This window comes from Trachemys scripta, chromosome 3 (genome assembly GCF_013100865.1).
Source record: "Trachemys scripta elegans isolate TJP31775 chromosome 3, CAS_Tse_1.0, whole genome shotgun sequence".
In the NCBI taxonomy this organism is placed as follows: Eukaryota; Metazoa; Chordata; order Testudines; family Emydidae; genus Trachemys; species Trachemys scripta.
The window spans coordinates 157,684,594-157,699,213 of NC_048300.1; the positions used below are offsets into that span (position 1 = coordinate 157,684,594).

The 14,620-nt window shown below is 43.5% G+C and overlaps 2 protein-coding genes across 31 annotated transcripts in view; both read left to right on the plus strand.

The window, feature by feature from the left end:
• LOC117875210 (aldehyde dehydrogenase family 1 member A3) overlaps nt 1-10,178 on the plus strand; it is a 48,279-nt gene extending 38,101 nt beyond the window's left edge. Inside the window, exons 10-13 of the mRNA XM_034766291.1 lie at nt 139-303; nt 2,412-2,569; nt 3,880-3,954; nt 7,428-10,178. Coding sequence (XP_034622182.1) covers nt 139-303; nt 2,412-2,569; nt 3,880-3,954; nt 7,428-7,500 — 471 coding nt within the window. The 3' untranslated portion in view covers nt 7,501-10,178. The remainder of the gene's footprint in view (nt 1-138; nt 304-2,411; nt 2,570-3,879; nt 3,955-7,427) is intronic.
• The window catches only part of DST (dystonin), a 539,328-nt gene that overhangs the window by 401,620 nt on the left and 123,088 nt on the right, over nt 1-14,620 (plus strand). The window lies entirely within an intron of this gene.

A 14,620-nucleotide genomic window follows, 5' to 3' on the forward strand; every position in this document is an offset into this window, starting at 1 on the left:
CTCAATAGTACAATCTAACCATGTGCTGAAGTAGTTTAACCGTTGTCCAATAACATAGCTGCAATTGAACCAAGTCTTTGGAATTACAGTGACAACAATAGAGCTGCTGTTCCATGACATGCCTTTTGTATCTGACAGATTGACCAAAAACAGTTTGATAAAATTTTGGAGCTGATAGAAAGCGGGAAGAAAGAAGGTGCCAAGCTGGAGTGTGGGGGTTTAGCCATCGGAGACAGAGGTCTGTTCATAAAACCCACCGTGTTTTCAGAGGTTACTGACAACATGCGAATTGCCAAAGAAGAGGTACAGTACTCCATCGGCGGTTTAGATTTCAGGTCACGTGTAGCAGCCACAGTACAATATTTTAACGGTGCTTTTCCTTTGTTATTTTCAGTGACAGTCCCAATAATTTGAAAATTTTTCTGCCATGATCTTAGTAGATGTCAAGCAAAATAAATGACTGAAAATTGCAGAATTTATTAAGTTGACAGAGCATCCCGAAAAGCTGCGTGGTGCAGAAATGATTTTCCGACACATTGGTAATAAGGGAATTTCCAAGGTTTATTTAAAAACTAATCTGACCAATAACCAGAAGTGGAAGTTTAATAGGAGGAGAAAGGGGAGGGGATACTGTCAAAGTTGTTAGAGCCGGAGTGTGATTGCATAGTACATGAGCACACTACAGTAACACATCTATGTGTGAACTTCAGCTGTAAGCGTTCAGGCCCCCATTCAGGAAAGCGCCTCTAATCAGGAAAGCTTCTTACGCCCCCATTAAAGTCAATGGCACTTAAGCACCTGTTTACATTTAAGCATATGCTTCAATGTGGTGCCGAATTAGTTACAGAAATTCCTCACCTGCCTGCTGCCTCTCCATGATCAGAAAATTCTTGGACCATCTAAATCCACAGTTGCATATTATACCTAGTTGGCTAGGTAGGGCACCATGTTTGTGCCCCCTACTGGATGGAATCAGAACTGCTCAACTGTGCATGCCAGGGTTTGTGCCCAAAGTTAGGAGAGGTTCCCCTTTGGCTCCAGGGATATGCCCCTTGTGCTTTTGGACATGATGATCTAAGTTCTAACCCCACTGTTGCTATAAAGCCCTGAGTAGTTGTTGTGCCTCCCAGTGAAACCCTGATGTTGGAACTCATGGACAAGTTAGAATATTCCAATAACCTACAAAGAGAAACTTGGTGAGCCCAATAATTGCAGATGTAAACGCTATTCTTCTCTTGCTGATATCCTTGTCTGTGCTGGTTCAGTCCTCCTAGTGTCAAAATACTGGGAAAACCAGACTTGTAAGTCAACACTCTCTGGTTTTCAGTATTTACTCTCTGGTCACTTATTGTATACTCCTGGGAAAGAAAGTGTCATCTTGATGTGTCAGATCTGCCATGCAGTCTCTGAGGAACCTGGAAAAACCTCAGTCAGCCTGGGCATGAGTGTCCTAAAAATAGAGAAGAATAAGAGCTGAACAGACAATCCCATGACAAACCTCTTTCAAATGAATTACCTCCAGATCCCAAACTCATGATTCATGGGGCTTCTCCAGTTTCATGTCCTGTTACTGTCTGCTAGCAAGAGTCCATTAAGAACACGGACCTTAAAAAGGCAGGAATTTGCAGCAACTTGTTTGGAGTCCACCTTTTTGTGAAACAATTGATTAAGCTCTTGCAGGGGATGTCCCTGTGGAAAGCTACGTGTAGGAGCATGTCTCCATTTCATCAGTGGAGTATCAGCTTGCATAGCATATGTTCATCAGCACATAGACGTGTCCTGGCATTGCTTCTGTATTGCACTGTGTACGAAACGTCAGCCCACTTGTGCTCAGAAAAATAGGCTTGTACTATTCTGTGGCTGCAGAATGCCCTTATCAATACATGAACCAGGTTATGCACCTGCAGAGCTAGTGTATGAGTGGTGGGCAGCCACTTGTGTGTGTTGATACATGCAGCTGATTTTGCAAAGGTGTAGACAACCTGGGTGAAAATGTATGTAAATGTCGTACATTTCAACTACAGCAAGTGCCTGTTGTGCCCATGGAGAGAGTTCTGAATGGAGAAAGAATGAACCATTTTAAACGTATCCAGAACTAACTCTTGTCCGTTTTAACTAAATAACTTTTGCTCGTGTAGATTACAAGATGCCATATTGCAAAGGAAAATCTTTAATCTTCGGAGCTTTGCATGGGTCTACTACTGTAGCACCTCACTTCACACTGGGCCTGAACCAGATTCCATTGGCAATCAGTGGGGAGTTTTGTCATTGGCTTCTGCAAGAGCAGGTCCATCGTACAGATTGAAAACGTTAAAACACCAAAACTGAAGATGTCCATATAACCTTTCTAAGTTTAATTTTCAGAACACTCACTGTTCTTTGCAGAGTAATGCCTGTTTAATTGCTTACAGATTTTTGGACCAGTGCAGTCAATAATGAAGTTCAGAAGTATAGAAGAGGTCATAAAAAGAGCGAATAACACTGAATATGGACTCACAGCAGCCGTATTCACAAAGAATCTGGACAGAGCTCTGACATTAGCTTCTGCGCTGGAGTCTGGAACAGTCTGGTAAATGTGTTTCTGCCTATGGGGTGCGATACACAGAGGTAGTTTACGTGTCTGAGCCCTGGTGACCAGTAACACTGACCCTGAACTTCCTTCCTCTTGAAATTTTGTCCTAAGAAGCAATAGCCGTTGCTGAAAATGAGATCGTGAGAGTGAAATGTATTTTAGAGAAACGGAACTGTTTTAGTTCCCACACATTTTAAATGTAATCTCTCATATGGAAAATCCCAACAGCATATGCTGCCTTATCGAATAACATGGTTATGCCTGCTGAGAAACTTTTATTTAAAAAAAAAAAATACTACCACTATTGGGATGCTGTTTATTGTGTAGTTATTGTATAAGGTCTCCGACTATGTAACAAATTGGTCTGGACAGTAGATGGCACCATGTCACTGTTTAAAGAGGCAAGTCAGTATTTTGTGTACAAAGCTCCTTATTTAATATTAGGACAGTTTAAAGCACAGGGCTGAAATCCTGGCCCCACTGTAGCCAATGGCAGTTTCGCTCTGGTGCCTGATAGTATGTTGGGTTGTTTTTTTTTTTTTTTTTTTTTTTTAAATCTTTTCTATTTAGAAACAATGCTTTGTATTTATCCAAGATTTTCAGCTTCTCTAAGGATATTTTCAAGAGAATATCCTGTCTTTGGTTCTGAAGACAGGATCCACCACACTTCTTCATGTGATGCTACAGTCCTGTCTGTTGCAACCGGCCAAATCCTTGTTCAGGTGCTGTAGTCAAGGGAACAGGATTTGAATCTCGTAATCACACCACAGCTAGTGTCCTATAGGAGTAGGCCCTTGGGGGAGCTAGTGTACCATACGCTCACCAGTGGGTTACACTAGCAATTTCTACTCGCACCCCAACACAAATGTGTCTAAGACAATTGTATTCCTACACCTATCACTTGTACTTTGGACAGTAGCAAAGCGGTTGCAGCTGAGGCGGGCGTGTCTAGACAAGGAAATAGGTTATATTTTTTAAAAGTGTGTTTTTAAATGAGACTTTGAAACCAGCATAGACACAGTTTAAGACATTTACAGATGTGTTAGCTGGTCCTGGCTGGAAAATGAGGAAAAAAGGACCAATCTTTGTAGAGAATGATGGGTTTCTCAAATATTCTATGTTTTGTGCTATGATAAAAATCAAACCCTGTGGCTGAAATGATCAAAATGTAGTGACTAAAACACCTAGTGAAGTAAATAAAGGGAAGAGACACATTTGTCAGGCAACTCGTGAATATTAATAAAGATGAATCTATTTCCCCCACCTTCCAACTGTTTAATTTGATAAAAATTTATGTTTGACCATAGGATCAACTGCTACAATGCCCTTTATGCACAAGCTCCTTTTGGTGGCTTTAAGATGTCAGGAAATGGCAGAGAACTGTAAGTTTGTTTTGTTTTGGGGTTGTTGATTTTTTTTTTTTTTTTTTTTTTTTTTTAACTGTTTTGTTTTCTCTCTTTAATGTAGAACAGTGTTTCCCAAACTTGGGACGCCACTTGTGTAGGGAAAGCCCCTGGTGGGCGGGGCCAGTTTGTTTACCTGCCGCGTCCGCAGGTCCAGCCGATCGCGGCTCCCACTGGCCGCAGTTCGCTGCTCCAGGCCAATGGGAGCCGCTGGAAGCAGCGGCCAGTACGTCCTTCGGCCCACGCCGCTTCCAGTAGCTCCCATTGGCCTGGAGCAGTGAACCACAGCCAGTGGGAGCCGCGATCGGCCGAACCTGTGGACGCAGCAGGTAAACAAACTGGCCCCCCCCAGGGGCTTTCCCTACACAAGCAGCGTCCCAAGTTTGGGAAACACTGATGTAGAAAATTAAATGCGATCTTGTAAGTGTGATGACTTAGTAAGAATTTCACCAAGCTTGCCTTAAACTGTTGGGGCTGGATTTTGTTGCCCTTACACCTCTATGTAGTCATTTATACCAGTGCAATGTATCCTAGAGTTTGAGACCAGAAGGGATCACCAAATCAGTCTGACCACCTGTATATCATAGGCCACCAACCCTGCACATTAAACCCAGCAACTGAAAAAAATGAGACCCAAGTATTACAGCCCACAGGAGACTAGACTGTTATGTGCCCGAGGCCCCTGCAATGGCAGGGAAATGATCGAGTGAGGGTAAGAGGGTGTAAAAACTTTTTGTGATTTGTTTGTGTGAATAGTGCCCTTCGAATCCCCCTCGCCCAGCCTGCAAGTCATCCACAGCACTCAGTACTCTCCGTCCTAAAACTGCTTTTCAAAACTCAGTTAAATAGCTCCTACTCCTGCTTTAACGGTGAAGGATATTTCCTTGCCAGGTAAACATCAGACCAAGGCTGTCATGTAATGAATTCCCCTTGCTTCACCTGCTGATGGAGGTTAGGGCTTAAGAAGGTGCTTGGGGGTGGGGATGGGTTCCTGTGGCTCTGCAGAGAGCCTGCCAGAGAAAAATGAATTCTACCTTCCCCCATTCCAAGGCTTTTCAGTTACTGAAGGGCTGCTAGCTTTTTCTCAGTACCTCTGGAAATGAGGTCTGTCTCTGGTTAGTCACCCCAACATTCTAGCACCCAACTTAGCATCCACTCTTGAAAATTTTGGCCCAAGGTCCCATGTGAGTCATCAGTCCTGGGAGCAGAACTCCTATTTCCAGAGGCAGATTCATCGCTGCATAGGGAAAGCAGCTTGCAATTACTCTGTTCAGGGGCTTCCTACGGCCGGTTTTGTCCTAATCACAGAGCTCCTCCCTAGGTGTTAACTCACAATCTATTATTAACCATTTCTCTTGGCTTTGTTTTGGAAGAGAAATGCGTTCAGATGTTTGATTTGCTAAACAAGCTGGAGAGCAAGGATGATCCTTCCAAAGGATATAAAGACCATGAGAAAATTTATGGCTTTCCTTTGCCTGAGGGCCTGCCTAATTAGAGAATATTTGAAGAATAAACAATACAGAAAATTTGAGGCATCAGTTATTGGTCATTGGGGGTAACATACAGAGTATAGGGGGGATGTTAGTGTTTTGGGGTTGGGCAGCACACATAATATATACAGACTGCAATGTCCCCAATGGTGGGGGGGTAAACCGGTGGGTGGGATCAGGATACAGCTGACAAGCGGTGAGGGTCTATCACCCACACAGAAAGTAGAGACAGTCATGGTTATAAGTAAGTGGGCTGGGTAATGGGGATGGGGTGACCCTCGCGTGGTGGGATTCAGTTAGGTTCGGTGGGTTCGGGGCTCGGGATAAAGTCCAGCGGGGGTGGGGGGCTATAGGTCTCTTCCCCCTTGTGGGTGCACGAGGTCTCCCCAGCTCACTCTCTGTATTGGCAGTGGCCAGTGATGTGCTCTGTGTAGATGTCCCGGGACCAACGAATAGTGTCCGAGACCATTAGGCGTCTCATGAGCCGCACGTAATGACAGCCCACCCCACAGGTCCTCAGCACGCATTCGTTACATGGGTCCCAGGCACCCAGGGCCCCAACGAGCAGAGCGTCGGTGTGCACCTCGTAGCCCTATCTCATCCAGGCTTTCTTCCTTGGGCAATGAAGGGAAAAGGGGCATATCCCCCCCCCCCGACCTGGATGTAATATAATGACTGCACCTATCATCCAATTAGAGTTGTTTTTACACTAACATTATTTCTTAGGACACACACTACAAGTCCGCCCCCCCCCCCATATATTTATATAATACGTACAGTACATGCTCCCACACAGAAGCTTATTTTATTCTAAGGAAGAAGAAAGCAAGTGTCATTTTAGTTACTGTCTACAAGGTAGTAATAGTGTGCGTGCTGTGCCTTCCCTTCTGCAGACTCCCAAAATGCTTCATGAATTCCACCAAGCTGGGAATTGGGACATTCCTCATGTCAATATTAGCCATTCAACCATTGCTAGACTTGTCTCAAAGCTAGCGCGCGCTCTCTCTCTCTCATATCTCATCTATAAAGTGCATTATGAGTAGGGCCCTACCAAATTCACGGCCATGAAAAACGCATCATGGACCATGAAATGTGGTCTTTTGTATGCTTTTACCCTATGCTATACAGCTTTCATGGAGGAGACTAGTCTTCCTCAAATTGAGGGTCCTGACCCCAAATGAGTTTGTTGAGGGGTTGCGAGGTTATTTGGGGAGGGGAGGGCGGACGCGGTATTACTACCCTTACTTCTGTGCTGCCTTCAGAGCTGGGAGGCTGGAGAGCAGTGGCTGGTGGCCGGGCGCTTAGCTCTGAAGGCAGCGCCCCGCCAGCAGCAGCACAGAAGGAAGGGTGGGGAAGGGTGGCAATACCATACTATACCACCCTTCTGTGCTGCTGCTAGCAGCGGCGCTGCCTTCAGAGCTGGGCTCCCAACCAGCCACCCCCACTCACCAGCTGCCCAGCTCTGAAGGCAGCGCCGCCGCCAGCAGCAGCGCAGAAGTAAGGCTAGCAGTACCACAATCCCCCCACCCCACCCCACACACGCGCACACACACAACAACCTTGCAAACCCCTCCCCCCCCCCAACTCCTTTTTGGGTCAGGACCCCTACAATTACAACACTGTGCCATTTCAAATTTAAATAGCTGAAATCATGGAATTTATGATTTTTAAAATCTTATGATCGTGAAACGTACCAAAATGGACAGTGAATTTAGTAGGGGCCCTAATTATGAGACACAATGGGTCAGCTCTCCGGCTGGTATAAGTCAGCAGAGCGCCATTGGCTTTGATGGACCTATGTTGATTTAAAGCAACAGATGATCTGGGCCTGCATAGTGCTTATAAAATGTAGCAATATTATTAAATAAGACGTGCTGGGTGAAAGCAGTTATCATACATGAAAATGTAGTATGATTAAAATGGCAAATGTAAGCACTGAAATGGCTTTATTTTTTCTTTCAGTGGTGAATACGCTCTGGCTGAATATACTGAGGTGAAAACAGTCACTATTAAAATATCCCAGAAGAATCACTGAGAGAGCTGGAGGCCTAAAAACTCTGACACTCTGAATGTGACACGCAGACATGGGGGACAAGTTCAAAACATGGGGAAAGGGGTGGGAGGAAGAAAACAGCACTTCTTCTTTTTTCAAAGAGAACTTTTTTACTTTATAGAAACTTTGAATCTACTGGACTTTGAATGCTCGTCAATTAGCTTTTGGAGAGCAAATTTAATTGACCTGTCAGCTGTTCATTCTGTGCCCTTACTTGCTGTATGCTGCCTTCAGTGGACTGGTCCTTGGCTTTAAATCAGTCTCTTACCAGTGACCAAACTTCTGGTCACACAGTGCTTTACAGAAAGTTTGTTTTTATCATACTGGGGCTTTGAAGGCAAAATCACCCCCAATGCCATATTAGAGAGACCCAAGGCATCACTAGCATGGAATGTTGAAAGACCTGTGGACTTTAGCTGGTATAAACCAACATAGCTCCATTGACTTCAGTGGCATTGCTGCTGATATAAGCCAGTATAACAGCATTGAAATCACAGGAGTTATATTGGGGTGAAGAGGAGAATTGAGCCCTATGAGGGGGGCAGTTTATTTATGTCTTTGTGGAAGGTTATGTAAAGCACTTTTATCTAAAAGAGTTGTCTTGGTCTCTCTAATACATACACATCCTCCATAATGGTGATAGCGTAGCCCCATTGACGTCAATAGGGGTTTTGCCATCGACTTCAGTGGGACCAGTTTCATCCTACATATTTAGACTTGAGGAGGAGGGGAACTTTTGTACCCCTTGTATTGTGACGCATGTACTCTACGCGTACTGAAAACAAGTCATTGACTCACTAACCTGTCTGGTTTCAGAAGAGTTCATACGGTGTATGATAAATCTTCACTAAGGCACTTTTCACAAGAGGATTTTGCACTGCATCTACAGTAATGACGCCAGCGCTCCTGCCAGCCTTGTAGCAGGGCACGCACACTGCAGAAAACATCCATGGGCTAGAAACCCAAATGGAAATCTTCCAAAAGAAACAGAAGGCTGGAGAGACAGCAAAACATGCGTCTCGCTTCTCTGCCATCGTTTTTATCCCAACGTGTGAATCTCATTTTGTTCAGCTGGAGCTGTTCTTTATGTTGAGCAGGATTGGTAAACTCCCCTAAACCTCTGTTTTCCCCCGCCCCGCAGATGAATGTAATTTAACATAGATTTCTGAAAATACGCTGTGAACAAGAAATTGCTCCCCGGCCAGGACTGTTATGCAAAGTTTCAACTGTCTCCATTTCATGGGCTAAATCACCTAGAGTCTATGCTGCAGGAAGCCATTGTGCAACCTGTAGGTGGGCCCCTGTCAGTTTGCAGTGGTATAAAATTCCTGCCATGCTGGCAATCTGGCCCCAAATTGGGCAGCACTAGCTGGGGAGGGCGGTTTGTGATGAGGGTGGTTGGAAGATGCTCTGATTCCACAGCCAGCTCCAATGTTCTGTCTAGAATCCTCAACCAAGATCAAAGCTGAGGGAAGGCAGGTAATGGGCAAATACCCCACTCAGGCATCATGGGAGCAAATTGGCCTGAGGTGCATAACTCCTTTGTGTCATACCTAGGACTCCTAAGGCATCGAATGCCTGTTGACTTCACTGGAGTGCTCATAAGGGCCCTTTGTTGTCAAAGGAAGTTATGCAGGTGTCTAAAGCAGCAGTAGATGACAAACCCCAGAAATTAGGGTTTAACGTGGAAATGCGTTGTGGGGCAAACCGCAAAGCTAGAGCATAACCCAATAACTTTCTTCCACCAGAGATGCTCCTCCTGGATAAGTAAGAATTATTACCATGCTGATAGATGAGGAGGTATGAAAGAAGTTTCCCTTGTTAGTCACTGAATCTTGAAAGAAATGAGGCTTTTGTGCCCCTTAATCTCTGATCACTCATAAATAACATACCACTGACAGCTGTACACAACTGGCAGGAGGAGAGGGGTGGGGGTCTGCTCTCCCATGGATGTAAGCGGTGGGACTTCCACAGATGCATCTCCCCACCTAAATGCAGAAGAGATCCCATGAAAGTCCAAATGGGAAAACTGTAAATATATTTCTATTTTTGTAGTACATTTAGCGAGATCTCAACTGTCTTATCAGACAAGCGGCTTACTATTGCCGACTTATGTTTTCTAGAGCTACAAGCAAATGATCTGGAGGCAAGGTAAATAGTAAAATGAAGCTGGAATAACAATAATAACTAATATAGCTGTCTGTATTTTTTGTTTGAGAAACATCTTGGGGGAATGAAAACATAACATCTGAAATGTACAATCTTTTTTAGCATTTGGTTTTTATATATAATATTTTCACTTCTTTTTTCCCCTCAAGTTAAACGAATGACTTAGTAATGTATTCTCTTACTGTATAAATCAGGGTTTGACTTTACACACTGAATTTTCTAAATTATATCTCAAGTAACATTAGCCACTAACATAAAATGACCCGTTAGAGGATTTATATTCTTTCATTGCACAGTAATACTTTTCATATGAAATACTACTTAATTTTTTAAAAATATATTTATAAATTAGAGTACAGTTAATCTAATGTATTTTTATAGCTGAAGGTACATAGAAATACTATGTGTTTAAACCTCATGTATATATTTAGAATATGGGTATCTTTTTGTAATATTAGCTTTTCAATTCTTAATAAAAATGTTTAACTTTTTGTGGTACGGTTTGTATAAATGTTACAGGTGCGATTTTGTCCACTAAAGAGTGTGTGTGTGTGTGTGTGTGGGGGGGGGGGGGGAATCCTGCTGACTTTACTCAAACGAGTAAACAAACGTTGACAGAACAAACTTTGAAAATCTACAGCAAGATTGTGATACCTATACTGACACTGAATAATACCTGACATCTTGGGTTGTCTCATTGAACTCAGTGAGAATATTCAGAATAAAGATCTCCTTGGTGTAAAAATATCATGCTCTAGCACCAATGAATAATTTAAAAAAAAAAAAGTAATTTAATACTATTACATATTAACACTCGGTGCTTTTAAAAAGAAAATTACAGTGTGGTTTAATTACACCCCCTATGGATTACTTTGAAATCTGCTCTGAATAAATAAATTCTCTTTATTTGAGTAAAACCTAAATAAGCTGGGGACTTTCCATCCAGCAGAAGTGTCTATTAATCCAAACACCTGTCTGTCTGATCAGTCACTCTGTCCTTAGATCCCCTTTACGTGGGTAGGATCTGTAACCAATAAGGCCTTTATCAGAAGAGGTCTTGGGGCTTGTCTACACTGGCACTTTACAGTGCTGCAACTTTGTCGCTCAGGGGTGTGAAAAAACACACCCCTGAGTGCAGCCAAGTGCCAGTGTCGACAGTGCACCAGCGCAGGGAGCTACGCCTATCGTGGAGGTGGGTGTTTGCGAGCACTGGACGCTCGTGATTACACAAGCCATGTAAAATCGCTGCCAGCGTAGACTAGCCCTAAGTAATTTGCCACACCTAGGCACAACAGGGCAGCCAAGGATGCAATGGGAGCATTAAATTAGAATGTCCCTGCTTTGGTTGGTTTAAGTTGACCCTTGTACTGTCTTTTTCATATGGGCAGACTTGTTTCCCTACCTTTCAGGAGGTTGCAGGCTGATTCATTCATGTCTGTAGTGGCTCTTTGGTGACAGATGCCATAGAAAAGTAAAAAGACTCACTTTTCTGTAACAGATAAATTGCAGTGGCTTACAAGTCACTGCGGTGGCAGATGACCGCGTTGTTAGGCAAGTTAAAAGGAAACTACATTGGGGAGGGAGGAAGGGGGCAGATGAATGCAGCCAAAAAGTCTGCAATGTTATCTTCTGCTTTTTTTTATACCAATGCAGGGTGTTTTTTTGCTTCATCCCAGTCTCCCTCCTGCAGCTTTTTATTTGTGCAAAACCTACTTTCTCTACTGGAAGGTTTACTGGATTAAGGTCTACTGCAAGAGTGGGCCTCACTACATCCTCATTGTTGCTTTACCTTTTCTTAAAGGGGCAACGTCAAGCAGTTTAGGCTAAACTTGTAGGGCAGGACATGTATATGGAACAGGGAAGCAGGAAGAATGGGTCGGAAGGGCTTTGTTTTATCAGGCACCTACTAGCTACACGATGAGAGGGAAAAATAAAGGCCCCGGCTCCCAAGCAGGGACTAGGGATAGCACTGTGGTAGCAATGGTAGAGGGAGCTGGTTCTGTGATTTGGCTTTTCATCTGAGACTTGATCCTGGATGCTGGGACTCTTGCATGTGGATCTTGGGTAGTAGGCTAGGTACTCTGGCTGTTAAAGCTCCAGCTACCCAAAGCACTTATGCAAGTCCTAAGTGTCTGGCCACATTTCCAAGCCCTGTGTTTGGTGATACCAGGGTGTGAATGAGTAGACAGGACTAGAAAGAAGTTGTGGAAGGAAGCACAAAGGAGAGAGGAAAATGTAGAGAACACCATGTAGAGAATGAAGAGAGCTGGTCCAGAAACAAGCCAAAATGATAATGGGGGGGAGAGGAAATGAGCACTGAACACAACTCTAGAAAACATAGGCTCATCTGCTGTGGGAACGTGATAGTGGCGTGAAGCTAGAAAGGGAAAGACCCAACTGTTACAAAATCAAGAGAGATGCCAGCTGCATTCTAAAAAGAGGTGTTAATATGCAGTACATTTATTGACAATACATTACAAGGAAGTATAGTCCCCAGTAAACAGCACAGGGCTGCTATATTCCTTTGAATTGCAGGAGATGTGGCTTTCGGGGTATATTCCTGTGAATGTAGCCCACGGGCTGGATGTGGCCTGCGGCTCGTAGTTTGCCCACCTATGGGTTAGAAGCTGGTTAATGTGCTATGTAATATATCATAACCAATACAGATTCATAGCATAGGATAAATCATACAGCAGTAATGGACCAATTATCTAGTAGATATAGGTCAGGGGTTCTCAAACTGGGGGTCGGGACTCCTCAGGGGGTCGTGAGGTTATTACATGGGGGATTGTAAGCTGTCAGCCTCCACCCCAAGCCCCGCTTTGCCTCCAGCATTATAATGGTGTTAAATATATAAAAAAGTGTTAAATTTAAAAGAGGGGGTTTCACTCAGGCTTGTTGTGTGAAAGGGGTCACCAGTACAAAAGTTTGAGAACCACTGACATAGATGCAGATTTTTTAAAAGTTACATAGGAACTTAGTGGGATTTTCAAATGCATCTAGGTGCTGGTAAGTGCCCAGGTGTCTAAATATTGTTACAAATTTGTCCCATAATTATTAACTGATAGCTATAGACAAAGGGATCACTCTGAGTAAATGTAGAGAGAGTCTAAGTTGGGGTAACTTGCACTTTTTCTATCCTCTTTGTTGTGTCTGTTACTCCCGAGGAGGCCCTTAATTGATGTGATTGGACTTGCACTCACTCACTAACCCTCCTTTCACATCATCTCTGAATTTGGCCTGTTGTGTCAAAATGACAAAATATTTTTGTTTAAAGTTTTCATGTTTTTTAAGCCAATCTCATGATGTGGGAGTGGCCGCATGACTTTTGGCAATACTGATGGCCAGTCTCAAACATTAAAAAATCATGAGTGAGGCCAGAGAAAATCATGAGATTGGCATAAAAAACACAAGAATTATAAAAAATAATAAATACTGAGTTTTTTATTTGCCTTTATGACTACAGAAGTGTATCTATTTTAAAAAAATGAAATCTGAGTTTTTCATGCAATCACATAACTCCAGGAGGTGGGGTTTTCAGAAAAATACTAAATATTAGAAAACTTGTCTACATGATTCATCAATTCCAAAGACAAAAGGGTCCACTGTGATCATCTAGTCTGCCCTCCCGTATAACACCATCCCTAACGCTTCCCCAAAATAATTCCTAGACCCTATCTTTTAGAAAAGCATCTGATCTTTAGTGTGGACTGGAGAGATGTAAATTTTAGTCCACACTAGCGTGTTGTGCACTAACTGATCCTGCTGGTGTGCACAAAAAGTTTCCTAGTGCGTGTTAATGTAGACTTGTTTTAGACAGCACTACGCGCACAAGAGAACTTTTCATGCATGTCAGCAGGGCACATACGGGCCAGTTTGTGTGCAACATGCAAGTGCATTCTCAACTTTACATCCCTCCAGTGCGGACTAAAGCACCATGTAGACAATCCCTTAGTCAAATTGTGAGAGTTGGCCACATTGGCAAAGCGGGTGTAAAACACTACCCAATCCTCTTATATCCCTACTGCACACGTGTAAATGACTAGGCAGTGGAGAATCCTCCCCACCCCCCTTTCTAGTGTGCACACGCTGCAGGTGAGTAGGGAGAGTTCAAACATCAAAAACCAGACTGAAAAACACCAGTCTATTTTTTTTTAAGTCACAATTGGGGGGCAATCTCCTGCTTTTTTTGCACATGTGGGGTTGGCAATAGTGCATGCACACACTGCCTCATGGACATTCCCCTCTCGCACACTTGCTCCTTTACATCAGTGGTTCTCAACCAGAGGTATGCATACCCCTGGGGGTACACAGAGGTCATCCGGGGTACATCAACTCATCTAGATATTCGCCTAGTTTTATAACAGGCTACATAAAAAGTACTAGCAAAGAGAGCAATATAAAACGTTAGTGTTTTACTCAATCTACTATACACTGAAATGTAAGTACACTATTTATATTCCAAACAATTTATTTTGTAATTATATGGTAAAAATGAGAACATCAACAATTTTTCAGTAATAGTGAGCTGTGAAACTTTTGTATTTTTATGTCTAATTTTGTAAGGAAGTAGTTTTTAAGTGAGGTGAAACTTGGGGTATGCAAGACAAATCAGACTCCTGGAAGGAGTCTGGAAAGGTTGAAAGCCACTGCTCTCCATCACCCCCTTACATCTCTACCCCTCTTCCCCACTGCCTAACACACTCCAGTCTGATTAAACTCCAGCTGCCTGTGCACACTGGCTCCTCCTGACACCGTTTCCACACCCTTTGCCTAGCCCTTCCCCGTCCTCCAGCTCTCCTCTGGCCCACACACACACATGCAATCCCCTTTCTCCTCACCCCCCCCCCCCACACTAACCCTTCTCCTCACCCCCTCTCCTCACACTCACCTCCCACGCAGACTCCTTTCTCCTCACCCACTCCCCCCATAC